The sequence below is a fragment of the Hemitrygon akajei genome, chromosome 1, assembly GCF_048418815.1.
Source record: "Hemitrygon akajei chromosome 1, sHemAka1.3, whole genome shotgun sequence".
NCBI lineage: Eukaryota > Metazoa > Chordata > Chondrichthyes > Myliobatiformes > Dasyatidae > Hemitrygon > Hemitrygon akajei.
This window is the reverse complement of record NC_133124.1, coordinates 14,224,041-14,250,014: the sequence shown is the minus strand read 5'-3', so window position 1 is coordinate 14,250,014 and position 25,974 is coordinate 14,224,041. Positions and strand designations below refer to the sequence as shown.

General features: G+C 45.1%; 1 protein-coding gene across 6 annotated transcripts in view; it reads right to left on the bottom strand.

Annotated features, from left to right (window-relative positions):
• Positions 1–25,974, bottom strand: part of samd12 (sterile alpha motif domain containing 12) — a 157,127-nt gene that overhangs the window by 37,393 nt on the left and 93,760 nt on the right. For 5 of the 6 annotated variants that reach the window (XR_012097749.1, XR_012097759.1, XM_073037428.1 and 2 more), the window contains exon 4: positions 20,004–20,144. Coding sequence is in view for 4 of the 6 variants with exons in the window: in XM_073037428.1 (XP_072893529.1) it covers positions 20,004–20,144 (141 nt within the window). In the remaining 2 variants the exon portion in view is untranslated. Of the gene's footprint in view, positions 1–18,408; positions 18,557–20,003; positions 20,145–25,974 lie in introns of those variants that run through there. The other variant, XM_073037567.1, reaches the window with a different exon arrangement.

The following is a 25,974-nucleotide window of genomic DNA, read 5'->3' as shown; positions in this document are numbered from 1 at the left end:
ACACCTGACAAAGGGTCTCGGCCCAAAACATCGACAGTGCTTCTCCTATAGATGCTGCCTGGCCTGCTGTGTTCCACCAGCATTTTGTGTGGGTTGTTTGAACCTCCCCTTTAAATATACCCAATGACTTAAAATCAATATCTACCTCAAGATCTGTTGATTTTACTTTTTAACTGACAATAAAAGCAGGAAGCAATGTAACTTAAATGACAATTTGTTGCAAATTGAATATGGCAAGATAATTCTGGAGCTATCTTCCCTTTCAAACTTAATACAGGTGGTTCCCGTTTTCTGAACGTTCACTTTACGACACCTCGCTTTTACGAAAGACCTACATTAGTTAAGAACATAAGAACATAAGAGATAGGAGCAGGAGTAGGCCAATCGGCCCCTCAAGCCTGCTCCGCCATTCAACAAGATCATGGCTGATCCAATCTTAACTCTAGTTTTCACCGAATCCCACAAGGCAACAGTGCCAACCAACAGGGCACCATGCCGCCCATTTTATTTTATTATTCATCCCGCCCAAACCCATGTGATCACCCGGGGAAAAAAAACCGAGTTGCCAATTGAGGAGAAAAAATCTGGAAAATTCCTCTCCGACCCATCCAGGCTATCGAAAACTGGTCCAGGAGATCACATGGCTGATCTAAACCTAGCCTCATGTGCACTTACCTGCTCGCTCACCGTATCCCCTAATGCCATTTTTATCCAGGAAAATGTCTATCTCCGTTTTGAACTTATTGAGTGTAGTAGCTTCCACAGCTCTCTGGGGCAGTAAATTCCACAGCCCCACTACCCTCTGAGTGAAGAAATTTCTCCGCATCTCAGTCCTGCTTTCGCTAACCAAAGAGTGTTTTCGCAAAGAATGCACGCCCCGAGCAGCGCTGCCAGGCTCCTCCCCTGGAACTGCATCTCAGCATCAGCCGCCATTGCTTAAACACATACCTGTGAGCATCTGTGCTTTATCTTGATTTATTTTGCGCATCCGTTAGCAAGATGTGTCCCAAGGTATCGGAAAAGCCTAAGAGAGCTCGTAAGGGCGTTACGCTTAGCGTAAAACTGGACGTAATTAAGTGTTTTGATCATGGTCAATGAAGTAAGGACATTGTCCGCGTGTTGAACTTGCCTGCATCCACCACTCACACTATTTACACGCAGAGAGAACGAGTTGTGAAAGCTGCCGATGTTACTGTCGGTTCTGTTCGTAGCAAAGTGGTCTCTTTTAGTCTGCTGGGAACTTTTTGGCAGCTTCATAGTTTAACGTTTACTGGAGAGAGTGCTTCGGCTGATACTGAAACTGCCGAAAAGTTCCCAGCAGAACTGAAGAAAATAATTACAGAAGGTGGTTATTCGTATAAGCAAGTGTTTTACTGTGACGAAACTGCAATTTATTGGAAAAAATTGCTGAGCACCCCAACCTCTGACGACTCAGCCTAACACACCATCATCAGTGTGCTTGCTGTCTTCCCGATTCAGGTAAGTGAAACTACACTGTACAATACATTATTTCTACTTCATATAGGCTGTGTATTTTTATGTGTTATTTGGTATGATTTGGTAGGTTATTTTTCGGGTCTGGGAATGTGCAAATTTTTTTCCCATATAAGTTAAAGACACTGTTGCAAAAGTGCAATTGAAAGGTAGTCATGGGTTTGATCGGTTCCTGAGGCAACGGCAGCTCCATCGCTTAAAGGTTACTGGAGAGCGCGCTTCCGCCGAGAGTGCTTGCGTGAGATTTTCGCTATGCGCGACAGTGCTGCAATGATTGTAGAAAAGTATTTCTACTTTATATAGGCTGTGTAGTTATCATATCATTCCTGCTTTTACTATATGTTAGAGTTATTTTAGGTTTTATGTGTTATTTGGTATGATTTGATACGTTATTTTTTTGGGTCTGAGAACGCTCACAAATTTTTCCCATATAAATTAAAGGAAGTTGCTCCTTCGCTTTACGTCATTCCAGCTTACGAACCGTTTCATAGGAACGCTCTATGTAATAGAATGTATATATATATACACACACACATATATATACATACATATACATATAGTGCCCACGCCATTTGCACAGTACTGCAATTGTCAATGTGAACCGAACAGCAAGTTTGTAAATCTGGTGGGAACAAAGGGTGTTGGGAATACAAGTGCGCTACAGGAGGGGTGTGGGACAGGTGGCAGAGAAGGAGTGCCAGAGGTGGGGGTGGGGGGTGACACAAGTACTGACACACCCAGCCCTGAGACACCAGGCAAGGCCATCTGACTCCAAGCAATTGGTTTTTTGATCATTACAGAATGTCGTTCTGGTGCCTCTTGCTCCCTTCCCCCTTTCCCAACCATGTCTCCCCCTCCCTTCCCCTTTTCCCAACCATGTCTCCTCCTCCCTTCCCCTTTCCCCAACCATGTCTCCCCCTCCCTTCCCCTTTCCCCAACCATGTCTCCCCCTCCCTTCCCCTTTTCCCAACCATGTCTCCCCCTCCCTTCCCCTTTTCCCAACCATGTCTCCCCTCTCCCCGCCCTCTTCCCACTCTCGGTCCACAATAGAGACCCATATCAGAATCAGGTTTATCGTCACTCACATATGTCATGAAATTTGTTGGGTTTTTTTGAGGCAGCAGTACAGTGCAATACATAAAATTCCTATAATACTGTACTGTGTAAAAGTCTCTGGCATGCTAGCTATATACTGTATATATATATATATGCCTGAGACTTTAGCACAGAATTGTACGGTATTTATTTCAATAGTAATATAATGTGGTTACAAAACTACTTTAAAACAACCCATCTTTCTCCTCACTCATCAGAGTAAAATGCACAAGAATTAAATTCAATAGTCCTGTAGTGCAATTAGTCAGATGGACAGATTCTTTGTCTGTGCAGAGTTGCCTCAGACTGAAGTATGCAATGAGCACTGTAATTGGACTACGGAGAAGAGAAACACAATGCTGTTCTTGTTCACCATCTTGCCTGCCTCACAAGACTGAACTTGCCATTGAAACTTTGCAGAAAAAGGATCTCGATATCCACCAGGTTAAAGGTCAAATGGTGCCCACCCCACCGCCTGCAGCAACTACAACAGCTATGGATCATGACCTCAAGAAGGAGAGAACAAGATTGTGACAGAAAAGTGAAATACAAGAACAGTCAGAGCTATATTGCCATTAAATAAATAGTGCAAAAAGAGAGAGAAAAAAAGTGTTCATGTGTTCAAAGTCTATTCAGAAATCTGATGGCAGAGGGGATGAAGCTGTGAGTCTCAAGCTCCTGCAACTCCTTCCTAATGGTAGCAAGAAGAAGAGGACATGACTATGTGGGTCCTTAACAGTGGATGCCACCTTTTTGAGGCATCGTTCCTGAAGATGTCCTGGTTGCTGGGGAGGCTCCTGCCCCTGATGGAGATGACTGAGTTCTGTACTTTCTGCATCTTATTTCAATCATTCCCCCCACCCCTCCCCATTCCAGACGGTGATGCAGCCAGTCAGAATGCTCTCCACAGTACAGCTGTAGGAATTTGCAAGCGGTTTTGGTGACATAGTGAATCTCCTCAAAACTCCACGTTTATTGTGAACAGCAGAGAAGACAGTACTGTGCTTTCAATAACTCCTGCCATAAAATGAAATTGCAAATATAGTGTGAACAGAGCAAAGATAAGCAGCTGGGAGGACTCAGAGCGCCAAGCAGCATCTGCAGAGGATGAAGTTTTTGAGTCACCGCCTGCTTTGAGGGATGAAAGTCTAAACAGAACTATCTACCGGGATTGATAAATACCGATGATTAATCAATTATTAATAATGATAAACAATGGCTAAATATTGATAATTATCAGTATTCTATACTATTATGTAACTTTTCATATGAATGCCTTACTATTATCAATATTAAGACAAATTGTATATTTAGTCGATATGTTAATCCATCAAAAACAAAATTAGTCGATATGATAATCCATTGAAAACAAAAATACCAACAATGAATCTCTGGAAATTAATAAACAGTTGATGATTTGGGCCAAGTCCCTTCATCAGGACTGGAAAGGATAAAAGGAGCCAGAATAACCTCTAGCTTCTTTCTGTCTCCTTCCCCCTTCCTTTTCAGTCCTGATGAAGGGGCGCATCATTCCCATAGATGTTGCCTGACCTGCTGAGATCCTCCGGCATCAGCAGAATCTCTTGTTTTTATATCAACAATGAAACTTTTTCTTCTATTTGCAGAGTTATATTTAAATGTAACAGTGTAAAGGTGCTGTTCTAGCTGAACGCTGTGTTTATTTCCCCCCACCCCCCCACCACAAGGCTGAAAATAGTATCAGGTTTAAATCCTTAATAATCTGGTACTGACAGCCAGAGAGGAACTTTATAGCAAGATGAAATTACTACACCCCTCCTGACAGAATAAAACTCTGCAAATTTTTTAAAAGTGTACATCGTGCACCGACAGCTTGGTCATTGTTCTCGTGGTGGTACAGTTCTTACATGTTGAAGCTGATATTCAAATAACACAACAGGCTATGTTGTCAGCATACCTTTAAACAAAGCATGCCATTTAAGAGAGCATTTCTGCGGACAGATTAAACACAGTTCTCTGAGCACAAAATCCAACAGTGATCCAGTCTCACTCAGTGCAGACCATCCCTGGGTTATGAAGACTTGATGTAAAGGAGTCCCTATGTGCAAAAGAACTCCCACAAACATTATTGAATTCAAGTCCATAAGACCTTAAGACATAGGAGCAGAATTAAGCCATTCAGCCAATCGAGTCTGCTCCGCCAATCCATCAAGTCAAGTTTATTGTCCATTTAACTATATACATATACACCACCAAATGTGACGTTTCTCCTGACTAGGGTGTAAAGCACAGTGATACACATTTAACACACAATAACTCAGGAAATTAATTAAATCTACAAATGAATTACACATAAACAAAGAAAAGTGCATGGATTAAATATTGTAGTGTGCAATATTTAATAAACCATGGCTGATTTATTATCCCTTTCAACCCAAGTCTTCCGCTTTCTCCCCATAAACTTTTACACCTATCGAACTTCACTTTAAATACCCAATGGCTTGGCCTCCGCAGTCATTTGTGCAATCAATTCCACTATCTGGTTACAGAACCCTCTCCTCATCTCTGTGATGTCCCTCTATTCTGAGACTGTGCCCTCTGGTCCTGGACTTTCCTACTATTGGAAACATCCTCATCACGCCCTCGTCCAGCCCTTTCAATACTTGGTAGCTTGTTTTTCCTTTTCTGTAGAGTTTTTTACTTTTATCAAAAATTTACAGATATTATTAGAATAGAAGGATGACCCTTTAGAACAGAGATGAGGAGAATGCTGATATGGATTTAGAGTCGGTCATTAACCAGCATCATTAAACATTATTACTATGAGCCTGAAAAAGATTTAAAAAAGTGCAAAGGAGAATTTGCGCATAATCGGATTTCTGCAAGTCATTTGTAACATAGTCATTCATTCTGGAGAACAACCAGCTAGTGTGTCGCTGTTACAGTGTATGGTATTAGAGTTCAGAGTTCAATTCCAGCGACCTCTGTAAGGAGTTTGTACGTTCTCCCCATGACCGTGTTGGTTCCCTCCTGTAGTCCGCAGATGTAGCAGTTGGTGGGTTAATTGGTAACTGTCCTGTGGCGGGTTTAGGTGGGCTACTGGCTGGGTGTTGGAAGGACCTGCTCCGTGTGTTATCGCTAAAGCATTTACAGAGCAATGCTCCTCAGAAGAACTACAGGGAGATGAATGATCAATAACCCCTTACAATGTTGATCATAGTGAACGTTACTAAGATTTCATATTACGTACAAGGTATTTCAGATTTTAAAAATGTGGAGTAGTTTAATACGTCCCACCTATCTCTTGTTGAAATGGAACAATCAACACCCTGGATTTGCTGACTCAGTAAAAGGCAGCTGCATTGTTATTGCATATTTATTTCCACAATTCAGTCAATTGAGGAGGAAATGTTTGCTTTTCTGTAGATTAAAATATTCAGTCTTGCATAAATGATGCTCAGTCTCAGCTAAATCAGCTGTGTCGACTACTGGTTTTCTATTATGCCTCTTATCAGCAGAGGTACACAGTGCCATGTTTTCAATAAAAACAATGCTGAAATCCTTTGCATTTTAACAAAGTCATTACAGCGTCGAAACTTCCATTGGTTGGTTAGATAGTCCACAGAGCCTTGTTCAGAAAAGGGGAAGTGAGAGGGGAGGAAACGGGAAGCACCAGAGAGGCAGTCTGTGATGATCAATAAACCAATTGTTTGGAATCAAATGTTCTTGCCTGCTGTCTCAGGGCTGGGTGTGTCTGCGCCCACACCATTCCCCACCCCTGGCACTCCTTCTCTGCCACCTGTCCCACATCTCTCCTACAGCACTCCACTCTCACCACCCCCAACATCCTTTGCTCCCACCAGATTTACATCTTGCTGTCTGCTCCATATTGCCAAATACAGTACTGTGCAAAATTCTTAGACAATCTAGCTACACACATATGTGCCTAAAGATTTTGCACAGTACCGTATGTCAATGATAATAAACCCGATTCTGATGGGTACGGCCATGTTATTAGAAATTTATCATTGTTACAGGTCAGACAGGGTCAGCCTGCACCAGCAAGGCAGGGAGGTCACAAAGGAACAGTAACTCTAACAGAGAAAGGCAAGCCCTGGCTTCCCTTTTGTACTGCAGAACAGGTTGGACCAGTCCTAGATACGAAATCTGTGCAACAGTGACTGATTCCTTCGCAGACAAAGGAACTCAGAAGCGTTGAAACAAATTTTCCACGTGTGACTAGAAGTCTACAGATCAACGGGCAATAACTCAAACATATCAGCAAGCATAACGAAAATTGAAACTACAAGGAAAAACACAATAAAAACAACAATCTGCGCCCTAATCCAACAAAGGCATAGGTTTAAGGTGACAGACAAGACACATTTAATAGGAACCTCCAGGCCAACGTTTTCCACCCAGACGGCGGACAGCTTGTGGAATGAGCTTCCAGAGGCAGTGGTTGAGCCAGGTACATTAACAATGTTTAGGATGGTGCTGAATATTGACAGCTTGGGTTGAGCGTTTCATGTTGTGGTGCTTGTTGAGCTTGGCAATTAGCTTGCAGACATTTCATCACCAGTCGAGGTGACATCCTCAGTGCGCAGTTGGTGGCGTCTCCCTCGTATTTATATAGGCCCTTGTTCGTTTGCCTCCGTCCTGATTGGCTACCTCTTCAGTTGACCTTTGAATTCTATTGGCTCGCATTTCTTTGCCTCCTACGGGTTTGTAAATGGTGTCTATTTCAATATGTTTGTTTACAGAGTTATCAGAAGAGAACCACGCTTCTAAATATTCTTGTGCCTGCTTCGTGTTTGCCTGTGCCAGAACCTCCCGTGGTGTCCCGGTTAAAATGGTGTCTTTGTTGTTGGTCATGTATCGAGATCAGCAACAGTGGATCATGCCTCTGCACTGCCTATGAACCCCTAAGAGCCAAAGATCAGCTGAAGAGGGAGGTAAAAGGACCGAGGCAAGCGAATGGGGGTCTATATAAACGTGAACAGTCCCAGAGAGAAACACCAACAACTGTCCACTGAGGATGTCACCTTAACTGGTGATGAAACGCCTGCAAATTAATAGCCAAGCTCAGCGAACACCGCAACATCAAACATTAGAAATGTTTAAAATGATACTTGGATAGGTACACGGATACGAATGATGAATGGGACTGGCTTAGCTTGGTCAGCCAGCACCAGATGGGCAGAAAGGCCTATATCTGTGCTGTATGACATTGTTCCTGCCCTTTTCTCAATGCAGGTTTTTCCTCCTAACCTTAGCGAATTGTGCCTGCAGCCATCAACCTCCCTTAATGAGCTTCTGGCATGTACAGACATGCACTGCAGAACCGGCTTCCGGTTTTTATTTGTCAGACCTACACTGAAACACGGAAGCATACAGTGAAGTGTATCGTTTGTGCCAGTGACCACCACAGTCTGCGGACGTGCTGGGGGCAGCCTGCAAATGTCGCCACGCTTCCGGAACCAACATAGCATGCCTATAACTTACTAACCCTAACCGCTACATCTTTGGAAAGCAGGAAGAAACACATGCGGTCATGGGGTGAACGTACAATCTCCTTACAGGCAGTGGTGGGAATTGAACCCTGATCACTGGCGCTGTAACAGCGTTGTGCTAAATGCAATGGTACAGTGCCACCTTATAGGTCCTTGCCCTTTACTTAGTCTGGTCCTGTATAAAACCCACATTTCTAGCTCTGGGACCACTTATCTCTCTCAGTCCTGAAGAAGGGCCTCGGCCTGAAACATCGACTACTTAATTGTTTCCACAGATGCTGCCTGACCAGCTGAGTTCCTCCAGCATTTTGTGTGTGTGTTGCTATGGATTTCATTTGCAGATTTTCTCTCATTTATTACCTCTGTCAATCCATTTTAAACAGATTTTATTCAAATTCATTACTAACTATCTTCCTGCCATCTAAACCTGGGGTCCATGGACCCCTTGCTCAATGGTATTGGCTATAGCATAAAAATGTTTGAGAGGCCCTGATCTAGTACTAGGAAACCTGTACAGAGGACATTGGTGTAAAATGCCCCATATCCGACAGACCCTTAACAGTGTTGATGAGCAAAGGGATCTTGGGATGTAAGTTCATAGCTCTCTGAAAGTGGCTACACAGGTTGATAGGGTAGTTAAGGTGGCAGGACTCCGAAGGGTCTCAGCCCAAAATGTCGACTGTACTTTTTTCCATAGATGCTTCCTGGCCTGCTGAGATCCTCCAGCATATTGTGTGTGTTGCTCTCTGGATTTCCAGCATCTGCAGATTTTCTCTTGTTTGTGGCATATATCATGCTTGCATTTATTAGTCAAGACATTGAGTTCAAAAGTTAAGAAGTTATGTTGCAGCTTTATAAAACTCTAGTTAGGCTTCATCTGGAGTATTGCACACAGTTCTGGTCGCCCCATTAAAGGAAGGATGTCGAGCCTTTGGAGAGGGAGCAGAAGAGGTTTACCAGGATGCTGCCTGGTTTAGAGGGCATGTGCTATAACGAGAGCTTGGATAAACTCGGGTTGTTTTCTCTGGAGCGGTGAAGGCTGAGGGGAGATCTGATAGAGGTATACAAGATTATGAGAGGCATAGATAGAGTAAACAGACTGTATCTTCTTTCTAGGGTTGAATTGTCTAATGCCAGAGGGCAGTGCTTAAGGTGAGAAGGGGTAAAGTTTGGGGGAGATGTGAGGGGAAAGTTTTTTTTTAAAGCACAGAGTAGTGAACGCCTGGAATGCGCTGTCAGGGGTGGTGGTAGAGGCAGATACATTAGGGATTTTTAAGAAATGTTTAGATAGGAACATGAATATGAGGAAAATGGAAGGATAAGGCCATTGTGTAAGCAGAAGGGATTAGTTCAGTTGGCCATTCGATTACTAATTTATTTGGTTTGGCAAAACATTGTGGGCTGGAGGGCCTGTTCCTGTGCTGTATTGTTCTATATTCTAACTATTGCCAATGTTTCAGTAATCAAAAGCCTCATCTCTGAACCACTGCTTCAGCCACATATTTATGTGTGCTATCTGCCTCCCTCTGTAGGCACATAATAATTTGACTGAGTGGACTGCCACCACCAGGTTCAAGAACAGTTACTATCCCACAACCATCAGGCTCTTGAACAAACGGGGATAACTTCACTCACTTGCCCATCCGTTCAGATGTTCCCACAGCCAATGATCTCTCTTTAAGGGCTCCTTATCTTGCTATTTCACGTTCTCATTATTTATTGCTATTTATTTATATTTGCATTTGCACAGTTTGTGTCTTCTGCACTCCGGTTGATCTTTCATTGATCCTGTCGTAGTTACTATTCTTTGGATTTGCTGAGTATGCCCACAGGACAATGAATCCCAGGGATGCAGATGTACTCTGACAATAAAATTTACTTTGAACTTTTTGAAAAAATCAGCAGACTTTCACCGGATGGGAAGCATTTAAAACCACAGGTGCATTGGTCACATAGCATAGGGTTGATACTGTGGTGAACTACATATACCTGTCTGGACACGCCCCCCCGCTGACTGCTCCTGTGGCTCCTCCCACGGACCGTGGCTCCTCCCACAGACCCCGGTATAAAGGCGATTGAGGCCTGAGCCCGGCCCTCAGTCTCCAGGATGTAGTATGGTGGTCAACTACTGCTTGTTCTTTCTTCCAGTCAATAAAAGCCGATATCTCGCCTTCGCGTCTCAGAGAGAGTTATTGATGGTGCATCAGGTACCTGCCTAGAAAATTACAAGTGGTACATTGGCTGTAAGTGTTGTGCCCGTGATGGAGTTGGCAGAGTAGAGAACCCTTCGATCCTGCGTACAGGCAGTCCCCGAGTTACGAACGTCTGACTTACGGACAACTCGTACTTACGAACTGAGGAAGGAGAACGCCGTCCGCCATTTTAAATTGTTGCCATTGACAATGCGTTGAGTGTTTAACTTTGTATTTGGCTTAAATTTTCTTAGTAAGGTTCACCCTGACCCCGCTGCCCCCCCACCCCCGTTCTGGTCAGCTGGTGGCGCAATGAGATCAGCACCGGGCTGCAGAACGGAGGTTCCCAAGTTCGATCTAGTGACAGACCGCTCCCGTGCCGGGTTGATGTCTATCCAGTGACTCCCGTACCATCCGTGCCGGGTTGATGTCGAGCTCGCAACTCGACCTCGTAAGAAAAAAACACTGCCACCTCCAGTTTAAATTCCCACGCGGAATATTGTGGAGGATCAAATACCCAAACCCAGCACAGCTCCCACTTGTCCCATTTAACCTGTCTCAGTGCGGTGGTCCTTAGGACCCAGTGGACCTTGGGAGCCGCCGCCCGCAGTGTTTCTGTTCCATTGACGGGAAGCGATCGCGATTGAAAATAAATTGGAAATAATAAAGCGTTGGAAAGAGGTAAAAAGTCATCAGTTACTGGAAAAGTGTTAGGCTACAGTCGATCAACGATCGGAGCAATGCTAAAGGATAAAGTGAGAACAATGGAGCATGTGAAAGGCCCTGCCCCAATGAAAGCTACAATGATTACTAAATAACGCAGTAGTTTAATTATTGAAATACATACATTTCTTAAGTGTTTTATATGCATAGAAAGGTAAAATATATACTATATACTAAGACAAATGTTTGACTAACTGACGCTAAATAATACCGGATGTACTTGTTCCCTCCTACGTACAAATCCGACTTAAAGACAGACTCAGGAACGGAACTTGTCTGTAACCCAGGGACTGCCTGTACTGGGCACCTCTGCACTGGACTCTGAGTATCAGACCAAGCTCAGTAACTATAGACCCGTCAGTTCACACTCAGTGGTGAGGAATTTCCTGGTAATATTAATCAGGACAGAAGGAGCACCCTCAAAAGCTCTTTAGTACCCCCCCACTGCATATACCCATCCAACTAACTTCAGGGCATGGACAATACGATCTCCAAGATCGGAGAGGATGCGGTCATAATTGAAGAGTTTCAGCAAAGATGAGACAGAGATTAATTTCTTTAATGAGCAGAGGACATGAAAGGAGATTTGACTGCGATGGTGAACTGCCTAGATTGAACATTTAGCAAGGATGGAGGCAGCAATGCATGGGATTGGAAAAAGCTGCAGATGGCTGGAAATTCAGCCAGCTTCATCATGGACATCAGCCTTCCCACCATCAAGGACATCTACAAAAGGCTGGCTTCGAGAAGCCAGCAACCATCATGACGGCAACCATCATGAAGGACCCTCATCATCCAGGACTTGTCCTTTTCTCAGTACTACCACCAGAGAGGAGATACAGGAGGCTGAAGGCACCATCAGATTTCTTAGCTATTCTTAGTTGTTTCTTAGTGAACACAACCTCACTATTTTCTCTCTTTTTCCAATACTTATTTATTTTTTATATTCATTATTGAATCTTATTTTTAATGTATTGCACTGTGCTGCTGCCACAAACAGTAAATTTCACAACATGTCAGTGATATTAAACCTGATTTTGACTGATTCAGTAATCAAGGTTGGAGGAGAAGTATGAAGAAACACTTGTCCTTGCACCTCCTCCCTCACCACCATCCAGGGACCTCAACGGCTCAGGTTAGAAAGGGTTCATATACATCTCCTCTAACCTTGTCTACTGCATTCACTGTTCCCAGTGTGGCCTCCTCTACCTCAACGCAACCAAGTGTAGATGGGGCAGCCATTTTGCAAAACATCTACGCTCAGTCCGCAGTCGCCATCTCGAGCTCCCTATTGCCAACCATTTCAACTCCCCTCCTCATTCCCACACGGACTTGCCCATCCTTCACCTTCTCTACTGCCAGGATGAAGCCCAACGCAAAAATGAAAGAGGACCATTTAATATTCTGCATGGATAGTGTATACCTCAATAACATGTAAACTGAGTTTACCAATTTTAGGTGCTCCCTTTCTCCCCCACCAGCCCCTCCGCTATTTATCATCCCCTGAACCACAGAACACTACAGCATAGAAAACAGGCCATTCGGCTCCTCTTGTCTGCGCCAAAACTTTATTCCGCTAGTCCCATTGACCTGCACCTAGTCCATAACCCTCCAGACCTCTCCCATCCATGTATCTAAAAATATATGTTCCATTCAGTAAAATGCAATCCACTGAAACTGAATATGCTCAGAAAAAATTTGGTAAAAGAAAATAGCTGGCTTTTGCTTCCATGTAAAAATAAAACTAATCGAGAAGGAAGAGCTTTATTGCCTGCTGAGAAAATGAAAACTGGTAGAATTGCCAGCCTTCTTTTTCAATTTATCCTGCAGTTTTCAGGATTAACCTTAATCTCCCAGACAACACAATGATGAACATAAACACAAGAGATTCTGCAGATGCTGAAAAGCCAGATCAACACACACAATGTGCTGGAGGAACTCAACAGGTCAGGCAGCATCTATGGATGGGAATAAACAGTCAATGATTTGGGTCAAGACCCTTCATCAGGACTGGAAAGGAAGGGGGAAGAAGCCAGAATAATGAGGTGGGGGAAGGTGATAGGTGAAGCCAGTTCGTTGGGAGACGGGGGATGAAGCAAGAAGCTGGGAAGGTGATGGAGTGATGGATGGAAAAGGTAAGTGGCTGGAGAGGAAGGAATCTGATAGGAGAGGAGAGTGGACCATGGGAGAAAGGGAAGGAGGTGAGGCATGAGGGGGAGGTGATAGGCCAGTGAAGAGAAGAGCTAAGAGGGGAGCCAGAGTTTGAAATAGAAGAAGGGAGAAGGGTGAAGGGGAAAATTTAACAGAACTCAGAGAAATTGATGTTCCCCCCATCAGGTTGGAGGGTACCCAAACTCCTCCAACCTGAGAGTGGACTCACTGTGGCAGTTTAAGGGGCCGTGGATTGACACGCTGGAATAGGAACGAGGATTGGAATTAAAAGAGCTGGCCATTGGGAAACCCATCTTTTTGCGGGTAGAATGAAAACTGCAGAAACCTTTTGAACACCTCATCTACAGCACTGTCAAAATAAAATGCTCTAAAACAGAAATACTTTGTGTGGAAACAATGCAATGTTCCTTAACTGTCGGAAGCGATATTTGCAAATGCTTGCTTTACAATAAGGAGACCTGTGATTCATCAATGTATTGATCGTAGTCTTGACAACTTCTAATAATTGTAATACATCATCAGGAATTGTTGAATATGTGTTGTAATTTGATAGTCAATTGTAAAGTCGATTTTACAATTAAAATCGACCGAGTCTTACTGCATTTGCCTTTCATCACAATAGGTCTACAGTGGATGCAAACTCGCTGGCTTACAGCCTTGGATCACCTGGACAATGGTAATACTTACCTTAGGCTGTTATTTATTGACTACAGCTCAGCATTCAACACAAGCATACCCTCAGTTCCAATCAACAAGTTTCAAAACCTAGGCTTCTGCAACTAGATCCTCGACTTCCTCACTAGGAGATCACAGTCCGTGCAGGTTGGAAATAACATCTCCTCCTAGCTGACAATCAACTCTAGCACACCTCAGGGATGTGTGCTTAACCCCAGAGCTCGACACTCTCTACACCCACTACTGTGTGGCTTAAACGGCGTTTATAAATTTGCCGACACAACCATTGTTGGCAGAATTATAGATGTTATGCTGAAGTTGTACAAGATGTTGGTGGGGCCTAATGTGGAGTATTGTGTGCAGTTCTGGTGCCTACCTACAAAAAAAAGATATCAGTAAGATTGAAAGAGTACAGAGAAAATTTACAGGGATAGTGCCAAGACTTTAGGACCTGAGGTCTAGGGAAAGGTTGAATAGGTTAGGAGTTTATTTTCTGGAGTGTATGAGAATGAGGGGAGACATATAAAATTATGAGGGGTATAGATAGAGTAATAGCAAACAGGCATTTTCCACTGAGGTTGGGTGAGACTAGAACTAGAGGTCATAGGTTAAAGGAGAAAGGTAAAATGTTTAAGGGGAACAAGAGGCAACTTCTTCACTCCGAGGGTGGTGAGAGTGTAGAACAAGCTGCCAGTGGAAGTAGTGGATGTGGGTTTGATTTCAGCATTTAGGTGAAATTTGTATGGGGACATGGATGCGAGGGGTATAGAGGGCTGTGGTCCAGATCTTTGGTGAAACTGGCCAAATTTCCAACTGCATTGCCACAGCTGGTACTTGGCAGCAGTGGGAAAGGTTGCCACAAGTGAACTCGGCAACTATTAAGTAGAAAAATATCAAGATGAAGCATCTAGGGTTCACACTGCTAATCTCCACTAGTGCACACTCTGAGAAACTGTACCTACAGTAACAAACAGTTAACCAACAAATTCCAAGAAAGATCACAGAGTGAAAAACAAGCATTTAAGCGAAGTACCAGCAGATACCAGCTGAACGTGAAATTATGTGACAGCAAGCAAGTAATTTAATGCAGCCCAGTGCAAGGTGTCGCACTTCAGTAGGACCAACCAGGACAGGTCTTACACAGTGAACGGTGTGGCGTCACATCTAGATAGGCTCGTAAAGAAAGCTGTTGGCACACTGATCTTCATAAATCACAGTATTGGGTATGGGAGTTGGGATGTTATGTTGAAGTTGGTGAGGCCTAATTTGGAGTATTTCGTGTAGTTTTAGTCCCCTACCTACAGGAAAGATGTAAATAAGATTGAAAGAGTACAGAGAAAATTTACATAGATGTTTCTGGGTCCGGAGGACCAGAGTTACAATGAAAGACTGAATAGGTTAGGTCTGCAAGGTAGAAGATTGAGAGGAGATTTGATAGAGGTATACAATATTATTAAGGGTATAGATGTCAACAAAATAGAGAGAGTACAGAGAAGATTTACTAGAATGTTACCTGGGTTTCAGCACCTAAGTTACAGAGAAAGGTTGGACAAGTTAGGTCTTTATTCTTTGGAGCGTAGAAGGTTGAGGGGGACTTGATAGAGGTATTTAAAATTATGAGGGGGATAGATAGAGTTGACGTGGATAGGCTTTTTCCATTGAGGGTAGGGGAGATTCAAACAAGAGGACATGAGTTGAGACTTAGAGGGCAAAAGTTTAAGGGTAACACGAGGGAGAATTTCTTTACTCTGAGAGTGGTAGATGTGTGGAATGAGCTTCCAGTAAAAGTGGTAGAGGCAGGTTCGGTATTGTCATTTAAAGCAAAATTGGATAGGTATACGGACAGGAAAGGAATGGAGGGTTATGGGCTGAGTGTGGGTCAGTGGGATTAGGTGAGAGTAAGCGTACAGCACGGATTAGAAGGGCCGAGATGGCCTGTTTCCATGCTGTAATTGTTATATGATTATATGGTAAATGCAAGCAGGCTTTTTCCACTGAGGTTGGGTGGGACTACAACTGGAGGGCTTGTTTCTGTGCTTTACTTCTCTATGACTCTAAGTAGAGAAAGTCTTCCAGGAGGGAGAAGGGATATTAAACTATCAAGGAAATCCATCACTTTGCGTCCATGTTTTCCAACAGACTGTACCACCACATATTTCTCAAAGCAAACCAGACTGGGGAAAAAAGCCATTTAAAAAAAGTGTCAACTTTTGGTCAGTTTTATTCTATTAATTATAAAATCTCAGAATCAAGTACAGACACAAATAACCAATGTTTTACTGTAAACTATACTTTAAATCTGATCAAAAGCTTTTACAAAGTTAAAAGATCTTTTCCTTGTTGATATATCATTTGCTCCTGTTCATCAGTCAAAGCCGCCAAAGGACGCCATCATCTACGTCCCGCCCAAAAGCACAACTATAAAATGCAAAACCAAACATGCAAAACCAACTCTGCTGAGAAAGTGGACTCCAAACTTTGCAAAGGCAAAACACCTGAACAATAAATCATAACAGATCTGTCTCTGCAATATTTAAAGTATTTTCCACATTCTGCATTATCACCACATTTTACTGTTATACCTCAAGGAAAATTCAATATGCTTCGATCCCGAGACGTTACAAGTATGATTAATTTTCGTGCCAGTAGAAGTAATGAACAATTCAATCATTGTGAATTTGTTCAAGACAAAAGAAGATAGCAATTGTTTATCTATTTTCTCGTGCGGGCATTAAGACGGATTTCACAATTCCTCAATCATATTTTAACTCTGAATTTTGTTCGTCGATTGAAGTGACGAGTGACAGTGAAATATTGAGGTGAATGTGGAGGGTGAGCATAGACTACATGCCTTCTGATCACTGGTGGGAGCACTCTGCTGCTGGAGAAGGAGCCTGTGTGGCCTATCGCTGCACCAGGAGGATAGGCCTCTGTGTCTTTCTCTTTCAATGATGTTGGAGGATGTTACCGAGGTTTTTGTGTTTATGGATTTGGACTATGGACTATGGACTTCTTTCAGTCTTATGGTTTTTGTATTCTGAGTTTTCGCCCATTCTTTCTCGTTTTTCTTTTGTGCGGGGGAGAGGGATTTTGGGGGGGGAGGGCTGATGCTCTTGAAGCGTTTTGTGTGGGGAGAGAGGGATCTGGCGGTTGATGCTCTTGTTGCATTTTGTTAGCTTTTTGTACGGGGGGGAGAAGTGTTTGGGGGTTGTTGTTTTTTATGTGGGCTTGCTGTTTCTCTCTGAGCTGACCTCCATGGATTTTCTCTGCTCTGCAGCTACCTGAAGAAGAAGAAGAAACTCAGGGTTGCACACTGCATACATACTTTGAAAATAAATGAAGCTTCAAACCGTGAATAAACATGCTTTAAAACACTATGCCTGAAAGTTCAAATATCAAAAGGCCTAGATAGGACAAGAGGGTACAGCCTCAGAATAGAGGGATGTTCATTCAGAGCAGAGGAAGAATTTCTTCAGCCAGAGAGTGGTGAAGCTGTGGAATTCACTGCTGCTGACAGCTTGTGGAGACCAAGTCACTGGGTATATTTAAAGCAGAGGTTGATAGGTTCTTGATTAGTCAGGGTGTCAATAGTTATGATGAGAAGGCAGGAGAATGGGGCTGAGAGGGATAATAAATCAGCCATGATGGCCCAATGGCCTAATTATGTTCCTAAGCATTTTGGTCTTATAAAGTGACTTCCACTAGCACTGACTTACTCGAATGGCCCTTTTTACATATTAGGGCCAATTTGATGAATATGGTTAATAAATCTTCACAGGCTCTGTAATTGCCTCATTGATCTGACATTATATTTGCTAATTACGTGACGCATCATAAATACAACTTGACTACCACATTCTAAATGGACAGGTAGATCCTAAGCCAGGATATTTATTATACAGTATACACTCAGTGGCTGCTTTATTAGGTACACCTCTCGTTAATGCAAATATATAATCAGCCAATCATGTGGCAGCAGCTCAATGCATAAAACATGTCGACATGGTCAAGAGGTTCGGTTGTTGTTCAGGGCAAACATCAGAATGGGGAAGAAATATGATCTAAGTGACTTTGACTGTGAAATGCTTGTTGGTGCCAGATGGGCTGGTTTGAGTATCTCAGAAAATGCTGATCTCCTGGGATTTTCACACAGAGTAGTCTCTAGAGTTTACAGACAACGGTGCAAAAAACAGCGAGCAGCTTTGTTAATGAGAGAGGTCAGAGGAGAATGGCCAGGCTGGTTCAAACTGACAGGAAGGCGACAGTAACTCAAGCAACACACACAAAATGCTGGTGGAACACAGCAGGCCAGGCAGCATCTACAGGGAGAAGTGCTGTCGACATTTCGGGCCAAGACGCTTCGTCAGGACTAACTGAAAGGAAAGACAGTAAGAGATTTGAAAGTAGGAGGGGGAAATGCGAAATGATAGGAGAAGACCGGAGGGGCTGGGGTGAAGTTGAGAGCTGGAAAGGTGATTGGCAAAAGATTCAGCTTCAGATTCAGTTTATTGTCATTTAGAAACCACAAATGCAATGCAGTTAAAAAATGAGACAACGTTCCTCCAGAATGATATCACAAAAGCATATGACAAAACAGACTACACCAGAAAATCCACATAACGTTTGGCAATCCCCAATCCAGAGTCTGGAGAGGCTGCTGCGTATTAATATCGTGCTACCGTCTAGCGCATTCCCCGGAAAGGAGCTCCAAATCTACCAGACAAAAGAAGACCAAAAACTAAATCTACAAGACCTGCACAAAACCACATAGTTACAACATATAGTTACAACAGTGCAAACAATAGCATAATTGATTAAAAAAAAGACCATGGGCACAGTAAAAATAGTCCAAAGATGTTAAAGGACTATAAGTTCAAAAGAAATCACCACAATTTCCACAAGTCCCCAGGGTCCTGAAAGACTCGCCATCCCACGCCGGTGGCAGAAGGGAGTACCCCCGCTATGGACTTCCACGGCGCCGCCCGACTCAGCCTCGCAGACGCAGCACACAACGAAAGCTCCGTCGAACCCAGCCTCTGCTGAGTGTATTAAGACGGCCCCACCAACGGCCAACGGCAACGCGACCCCGAGGACTGGGGGCCTGTTCTTCCCAGCAGAGTCCTGGACCTCACAGCAGCAGCAGCAACGAAGGTCTTCCTGGAGATTTCCCGATGTTCCTCCGTGCTCCCACGTCTGTTTTCAATCAATTATGATTGCGCACGGCACCCCACTTCACAAATAACAGATAATCAGCTCCAGAGTGGCCGCTGCAAGCTGCGTCGCGCCGCCATCTTGGAAAAGGGATACAGAGCTGGAGAAGGTCCAGATACAAGCTAGTATCTTTCTTGGGTTCAGCACCCAAGTGCAATTATGAAGAAAGCATGACAATGCCTCCATTTAGGAGCTTGTGGAGATTCAGCATGAAATCTGAAAGTTTGACAAACTTCTATAGATGTATAGTGGAGCGTATATGGACAGGTTGCATCACAGCCTGATATAGAAACACCAATGCCTTTGAACGGAAAATCCTACAACATCTACTGGATATGTCCCAGACTGTCACAGATAAAGCCCTCGCTATCATTGAACACATCTACATGAAGCATTGTTGCAGGAAAACAGCATCCATCATCAGGGACCCCCACCATCCAGGTCATGCTCTCTTCTTGCTGCTGTCATTAGGAAGTTGGTACAGGAACCTCAGGATTCCCACCACCAGGCTCAGGAACGGCTATTACCCCTCAGCCATCAGGCTCTTGAACCAGAAGGAATAACTTCACGTGCCCCGTCATTGAAATGTTCCCATAACCTATGGACTCACTTTCAAGGACTCATCAACTCATATTCTCAATATTTATTTATTTATTTATTTATTTATGTATTTATATATGTATGTATTTATTTATTTATTCTTCTCTTTCGTATTTGCAGAGTTTGTTGTCTGTTACAAATTGGTTGGTTGTCCACCCTGTTGGATGCAGTCTTTCATCGATTCTGTTGAGTTTCTTCAACTTATTCTGTATGCCCGCAAGAAAATGAATCTCATGATTGTATATGGGTGACACATATGAATTTTGAGAATAAGTTTACTTTGAACTTAGTAATAAGGATAAACACATTTTAAGCCTGATTTGGCCAAATCCGAGCCTGTGTTCCGTACCTTGAGTGAGCAGCTGCAAGTTCCGAACTTCCTCTCGGACTCTGAGGTGCAGAACCTGCTGCAGCACGTGCTGTCGCTGTGCCTCCTGCACGATGCCCATTCTTTCCAGCTTCTTGTCAGTCAATCGTAGGAGCGCTCGACCTGGCAACATACAATAAACTCGTGTACCTATAAGCAAATCACAACTGGAATCGTTGAAGCAACAGAACAGCATCACAGTGGCGTGATAACATTATCAGTACGATAGCAGAAATCAATCTGGCTCAAATAGTCAGAGGCATATTTAAAACCCAAATTAAACAGTGTTTTAAGTTTGCTTAGATAACAGACTTCAATCCACAGACATTTGTTGGAATCATATTTATGATTATGTTCATTATCTTTACAATTCTAGAGAAGTTCACTTCACATTAAATTGGGAAACTGTTTTTTAAAAAAATTGCCACATGTACCGAGATGAGGCGGAAAACTTGTCTTGTAGTAGAGTAATGGTTAGCACAACGCTTTACAGTTCAGGTGACCTGGGTTCAATTCCCGCCACTGCTTGTTAGTTTGTACATTCTCCCCGTGTCCATATGAGTCTCCTTTGGGTGATCTGCTTTCCTCCAACAGTTGAAAGACCTACCAGTTAGTAAGTTAATTGTAAATTGTAAATTATCCCGTAGTTAGGCTAGGATTAAATCGGGGGATTGCTGGGCAGCACAGCTCTGAGGGCCTATTCTGCGAGGTATCTAAATAAGGAAAATTCATACAGATCAATTCACTGGGGTAGTACAAGGTTAAACAAAACAGAATGCAGAATGAAGTGTTACAGTTATGGAAAAAGCTCAGTGCAAGTAGACAATATGCTGCAAGGTCATAAAAAGGTAGACTGAGAGTTCAATGGAGTGACGGCCTGCAAAAAATGCATTTATCTTTGTGCAGGTTACTTATTTGACATAACCTATGCAAAGTCACGCAAAGTTGTCTGTACTGTACAATGTACCTGTACTTGACCCCACCATCCACCAGTGAGTAAGCTTCCAATGCAAAATCAGATCTCAGACACTGAGACTTCAGCATATTTCAGCATGCCTAAACATCAAAGATTTGAAAAGGATATGCCCCCAAGCATTGAAAAAATAAATCTTTGGAACAGACCGTACCCCTGCTGCAGTTTTGAAACTCAATGATATAAAGTTATATTCACAAATTCACCATGGGGTTCATGTCCAAAGATCCCTCAAATTGCCATGCAAGTTGTTAGGCTGTTTAAGAAGGTGTACTGTGTGTGGGCCTTCAATAGTCGGGGGATTGAGTTCAAGAAACGCGAAGTAATGTTGCAGCTCTATAAAACTCTGGTTAGACCACACTTGGAGTATTGTGTTCAGTTCTGGTCATCCCATTATAAGGATGTAGAAGCTTTAGGGAGGATGCAGAGGAGATCTCAGAAGGCTGCCTAGATTGGAGAGCATTTCTTAAGAGGTTAGGTTGACCTAGCTAGGGCTTTCTTCCTTGGAGTGTAGGACGATGAGAGGTGACTTGATTGAGGTGTACATGATGAGAGGCGTAGTTCGAGTGGACAGCCAGAGAACTTTTCTCAGGGTTGGAAGAGTGAATACAAGGGAGCATACCTTTAAGCTGATTGGAGGGAAGTGTAGAGGAGATGGTAGAGGTAAGTTTTACACAGAGTGATGAGTGCATAACAGACAGACAGGCATACTTTATTGATCCCGAGGGAAATTGGGTTTCGTTACAGCCGCACCAACCAAGAATAGTGAAGAAATATAGCAATATAAACCATAAATAATTAAATAATAATGTTAATCATGCCAAGTGGAAATAAGTCCAGGACCAGCCTATTGGCTCAGGGTGTCTGACACTCCGAGGGAGGAGTTGTAAAGTTTGATGGTCACAGGCAGGAATGACTTCCTATGACGCTCAGTGTTGCATTTCAGTGGAATGAGTCTCTGGCTGAATGTACTCCTGTGCCTAACCAGTACATTATGGAGTGGATGGGAATCATTGTCCAAGATGGCATGCAACTTGGACAGCATCCTCTTTTCAGACACCACCGTCAGAGTCCAGTTCCACCCCCACAACATCACTGGCCTTATGAATGAGTTTGTTGATACCCTCAGCCTGCTGCCCCATCACACAACAGCAAACATGATAGCACTGGCCACCACAGACTTGTAGAACATCCTCAGCATCGTCCAGCAGATGTGAAAGGACCTCAGTCTCCTCAGGAAATAGAGACAGCTCTGACCCTTCTTGTAGACAGCCTCAGTGTCCTTTGACCAGTCCAGTTTATTGTCAATTCGTATCCCCAGGTATTTGTAATCCTCCACCATGTCCACACTGACCCCTTGGATGGAAATAGGGATCACCGGTGCCTTAGCCCTCCTCAGGTCCACCACCAGCTCCTTAGTCTTTTTCACATTAAGCTGCAGATGATTCTGCTCGCACCATGTGACAAAGTTTCCTACCGTAGCCCTGTACTCTGCCTCATCTCCCTTGCTGATGCATCCAACTATGGCAGAGTCATCAGAAAACTTCTGAAGATGGCAAGACTCTGTGCAGTAGTTGAAGTCCGAGGTGTAGGTGTGATGCACCATCAATAACTCACGCCGAGACTTAGGTAGTGAGATATCGGCTTTTATTGAATGAAGAACAACACTACATCCTGGGGAAAATGAGGGAGAGCAGCAGGCCACAGTCGCCTTTATACAGGGGTCTGTGGGAGGAGCCACAGGGGTAGTCAGCAGGGTCTTGGGAGGAGCCACAGGAGCAGTCAGACAGGTATATCTAGTTCACCACATTCACCCCCCCTTTGTTTAAAAAAAAATTCCCAAGTATATTTACAGGTTAAGTCGATCAGGTGGTCGAATCGTTCGCTGCGATCTACGGAGCTCCGGCTGCAATTGCACAGGAGCCGGAGGTGATGACGGCACAGGTGCCGGAGGTGGTGTGTGCTCCGAAGGCGGAGAGTGGGTTAATTCTGTCCCAACAGGAGGTGTCAGGGATCCCTCGCGTGTGAGCGAGGGCCCTGGAGCAGACGCATGCGGAGTCTGTGTGGGGCACGGTGCGCGTGGAGTCACTTCGGGTACAGGGTGCAAAGTTACCGTGGAGTGCTCGGGGTAGTGGTCCGCTGCTCCTGCGGGCGCCAGGTCGCGGACAGAGACCGTGTCCTCCCGCCCATCAGGCAAGACCACGTAGGCATACTGGGGATTAGCATGCAGGAGGTGAACCTTCTCGACCAGTGGTGAGTACTTATTACTCCTCGCATGTTTACGCAGCAGCACTGGCCCCGGGGACGTCAGCCAAACTGGCAGGGTGGTCCCAGTGACAGACTTCCTGGGAAAAGAGAATAAGCGTTCGTGAGGGGTGGCATTAGTGGACGTACACAACAGGGAGCGGATAGAGTGGAGTGCCTCAGGGAGGACCTCCTGCCATCGGGAGACCGGCAACCCTTGTGACTTAAGGGCTAAAAGTATGGCCTTCCACACCGTGGCATTCTCCCTCTCCACCTGGCCATTCCCCCGGGGATTATAACTCGTGGTGCGACTAGTAGCTATGCCCCTAGCAAGCAGGAACCGGCGCAACTCGTCACTCATAAAGGAGGACCCTCTATCACTGTGGACATAGCAGGGATATCCGAACAGTGTGAAGAGCTGGCGCAGGACTTTTATGACCGACGTGGTAGTAGTGTCGGGGCAGGGAACAGCAAAGGGGAATCGCGAGTACTCGTCAATAATACTGAGAAAGTAGACATTGCGGTCGGTGGAGGGAAGGGGGCCCTTAAAGTCAATACTCAGTCGCTCAAAAGGGCGGGTGGCCTTGACAAGCTGCGCAGTGTCAGGACGGTAGAAGTGCGGTTTGCACTCAGCGCAGATCTGGCAGTCCCTGGTCATCGTCCTGATGTCCTCCAGGGAGTACGGCAGGTACCGGGCTTTAATGAAGTGATAAAACCGGGTGACTCCCGGGTGGCAAAGTTGGGCATGAAGGGCATACAGCTGGTCGAGCTGGGCACTAGCACACGGTCCCCGGGATAGGGCATCAGACGGTTCATTGAGCCTGCCAGGCCGGTACAGGATATCGTAAGTATAGGTGGAGAGTTCTATTCTCCATCGCAAAATTTTATCATTTTTGATTTTGCCCCGCTGTTGGCTGCTGAACATGAACGCAACCGAGCGCTGGTCGGTCAGCAAGGTGAACCTTCTGCCGGCGAGATAGTGCCTCCAGTGCCGAATAGCTTCCACTATGGCTTGGGCTTCTTTCTCCACCGTGGAGTGCCGAAGTTCAGAGCCTTGAAGGGTACGAGAAAAAAACGCCACTGGCCTGCCTTCCTGATTGAGGGTAGCAGCCAGCGCGACGTCAGAGGCGTCACTCTCTACTTGGAAGGGAATGGTCTCGTCTACCGCATGCATCGTTGCTTTGGCAATGTCCCCTTTAATGCAGCTGAAGGCCGCGCGGGCCTCGGCAGAGAGGGGAAAGGTGGTAGACTTGACCAGGGGGCGGGCCTTGTCTGCGTAATGGGGAACCCATTGGGTGTAATAGGAAAAAAAACCCAAGCACCGCCGGAGGGCCTTGAGAGTAGTGGGAAGAGGGAGTTCTAACAGGGGGCGCATACGGTCGGGGTCAGGGCCAATGACCCCGTTCTCCACGACATACCCAAGGATAGCGAGTCGTGTGGTTCTGAACACACACTTGTCCTTGTTATAAGTGAGGTTCAAAGCATCGGCCACCTGGAAAAACGTTGGAGGTTGGCGTCATGGTCCGACCAGTCGCGACCACAGATGGTGATGTTATCTAGATAGGGAAATGTGGCCTTCAGTTGGCACTGGTCCACCATCCGGTCCATTTCCCTCTGGAAGACCGAGACCCCATTTGTGACACCAAACGGGACGCGCAGAAAGTGATAGAGCCGGCCACCCGCCTCGAAGGCGGTGTAGGGGCGGTCCTCTGGGCGGATGGGGAGCTGGTGATAAGCGGATTTCAGATCAATTGTCGAGTACACCTTGTACTGAGCTATCTGGTTGACCATATCCGCGATGCGGGGTAGGGGGTACGCGTCAAGCTGCGTGAATCTATTGATGGTCTGGCTGTAGTCCACAACCATCCTATTTTTCTGCCCAGTCCGAACAACGACCACCTGGGACCGCCATGGGCTTGTGCTCGGCTCAATGATCCCCTCCCCGAGCAGCCGCTGCACCTCTGACTGAATGAAGGCCCTGTCCCCCGCGCTGTACCTCCTGCTTTTAGTCGCCACCGGCTTACAGTCGGGGGTCAGGTTGGTGAACAGCGATGGGGGAGGGATCTTGAGGGTGGAGAGGTTGCAAATAGTGTCAGCAGCACAGCTATCGACATGGTGCTGGGCGGGATGTGGGGTTCGGGGTGTATGTGCGTGTGGTAACGGAGTATATGGCGAAGTCCCACCAAACTGAGGATTCCTGACAGTGAGTGGTGGGTGGGGCCCGTCATATGCCATAGTCACACTTTCGAGATGGCTCTGGAAGTCCAGCCCCAATAGCACAGGTGCGCACAGTCGAGGCATGACCAGGAACGCAAAGTTCCGATATTCTGTGCCCTGCACCACCAATGTCGCTACACAACCCACCCGGATGTCTGTGGAATGCGACCCTGAAGCCAAGGTGATCTTCTGACGGACCGGTCGTGTCACGAGTCCGCAGCGTTTCACTGTGGCCGGGTCAATAAAACTCTCAGTGCTGCCCGTGTCAAACAGGCAGCTAGTCCTGTGCCCCTCCACCAGGATGTCCATCATCGACCTTGCGAGCTGGTGCGGAGCGCTTTGATCGAGGGTCACGGAAGCCAGCGTAGAACGGGGCGAGTCGGGGGCGGGGCCTGGTGACGCCAGCAAAGATGGCCGCTCACATCCGGGCATGCAAGATGGCGGCTCCCAGGTCGCACACGGGTAGGTAGGGGCGGGGCCTGGTGACGTCGGCAAAGATGGTTGTCCACATCCGGTCAT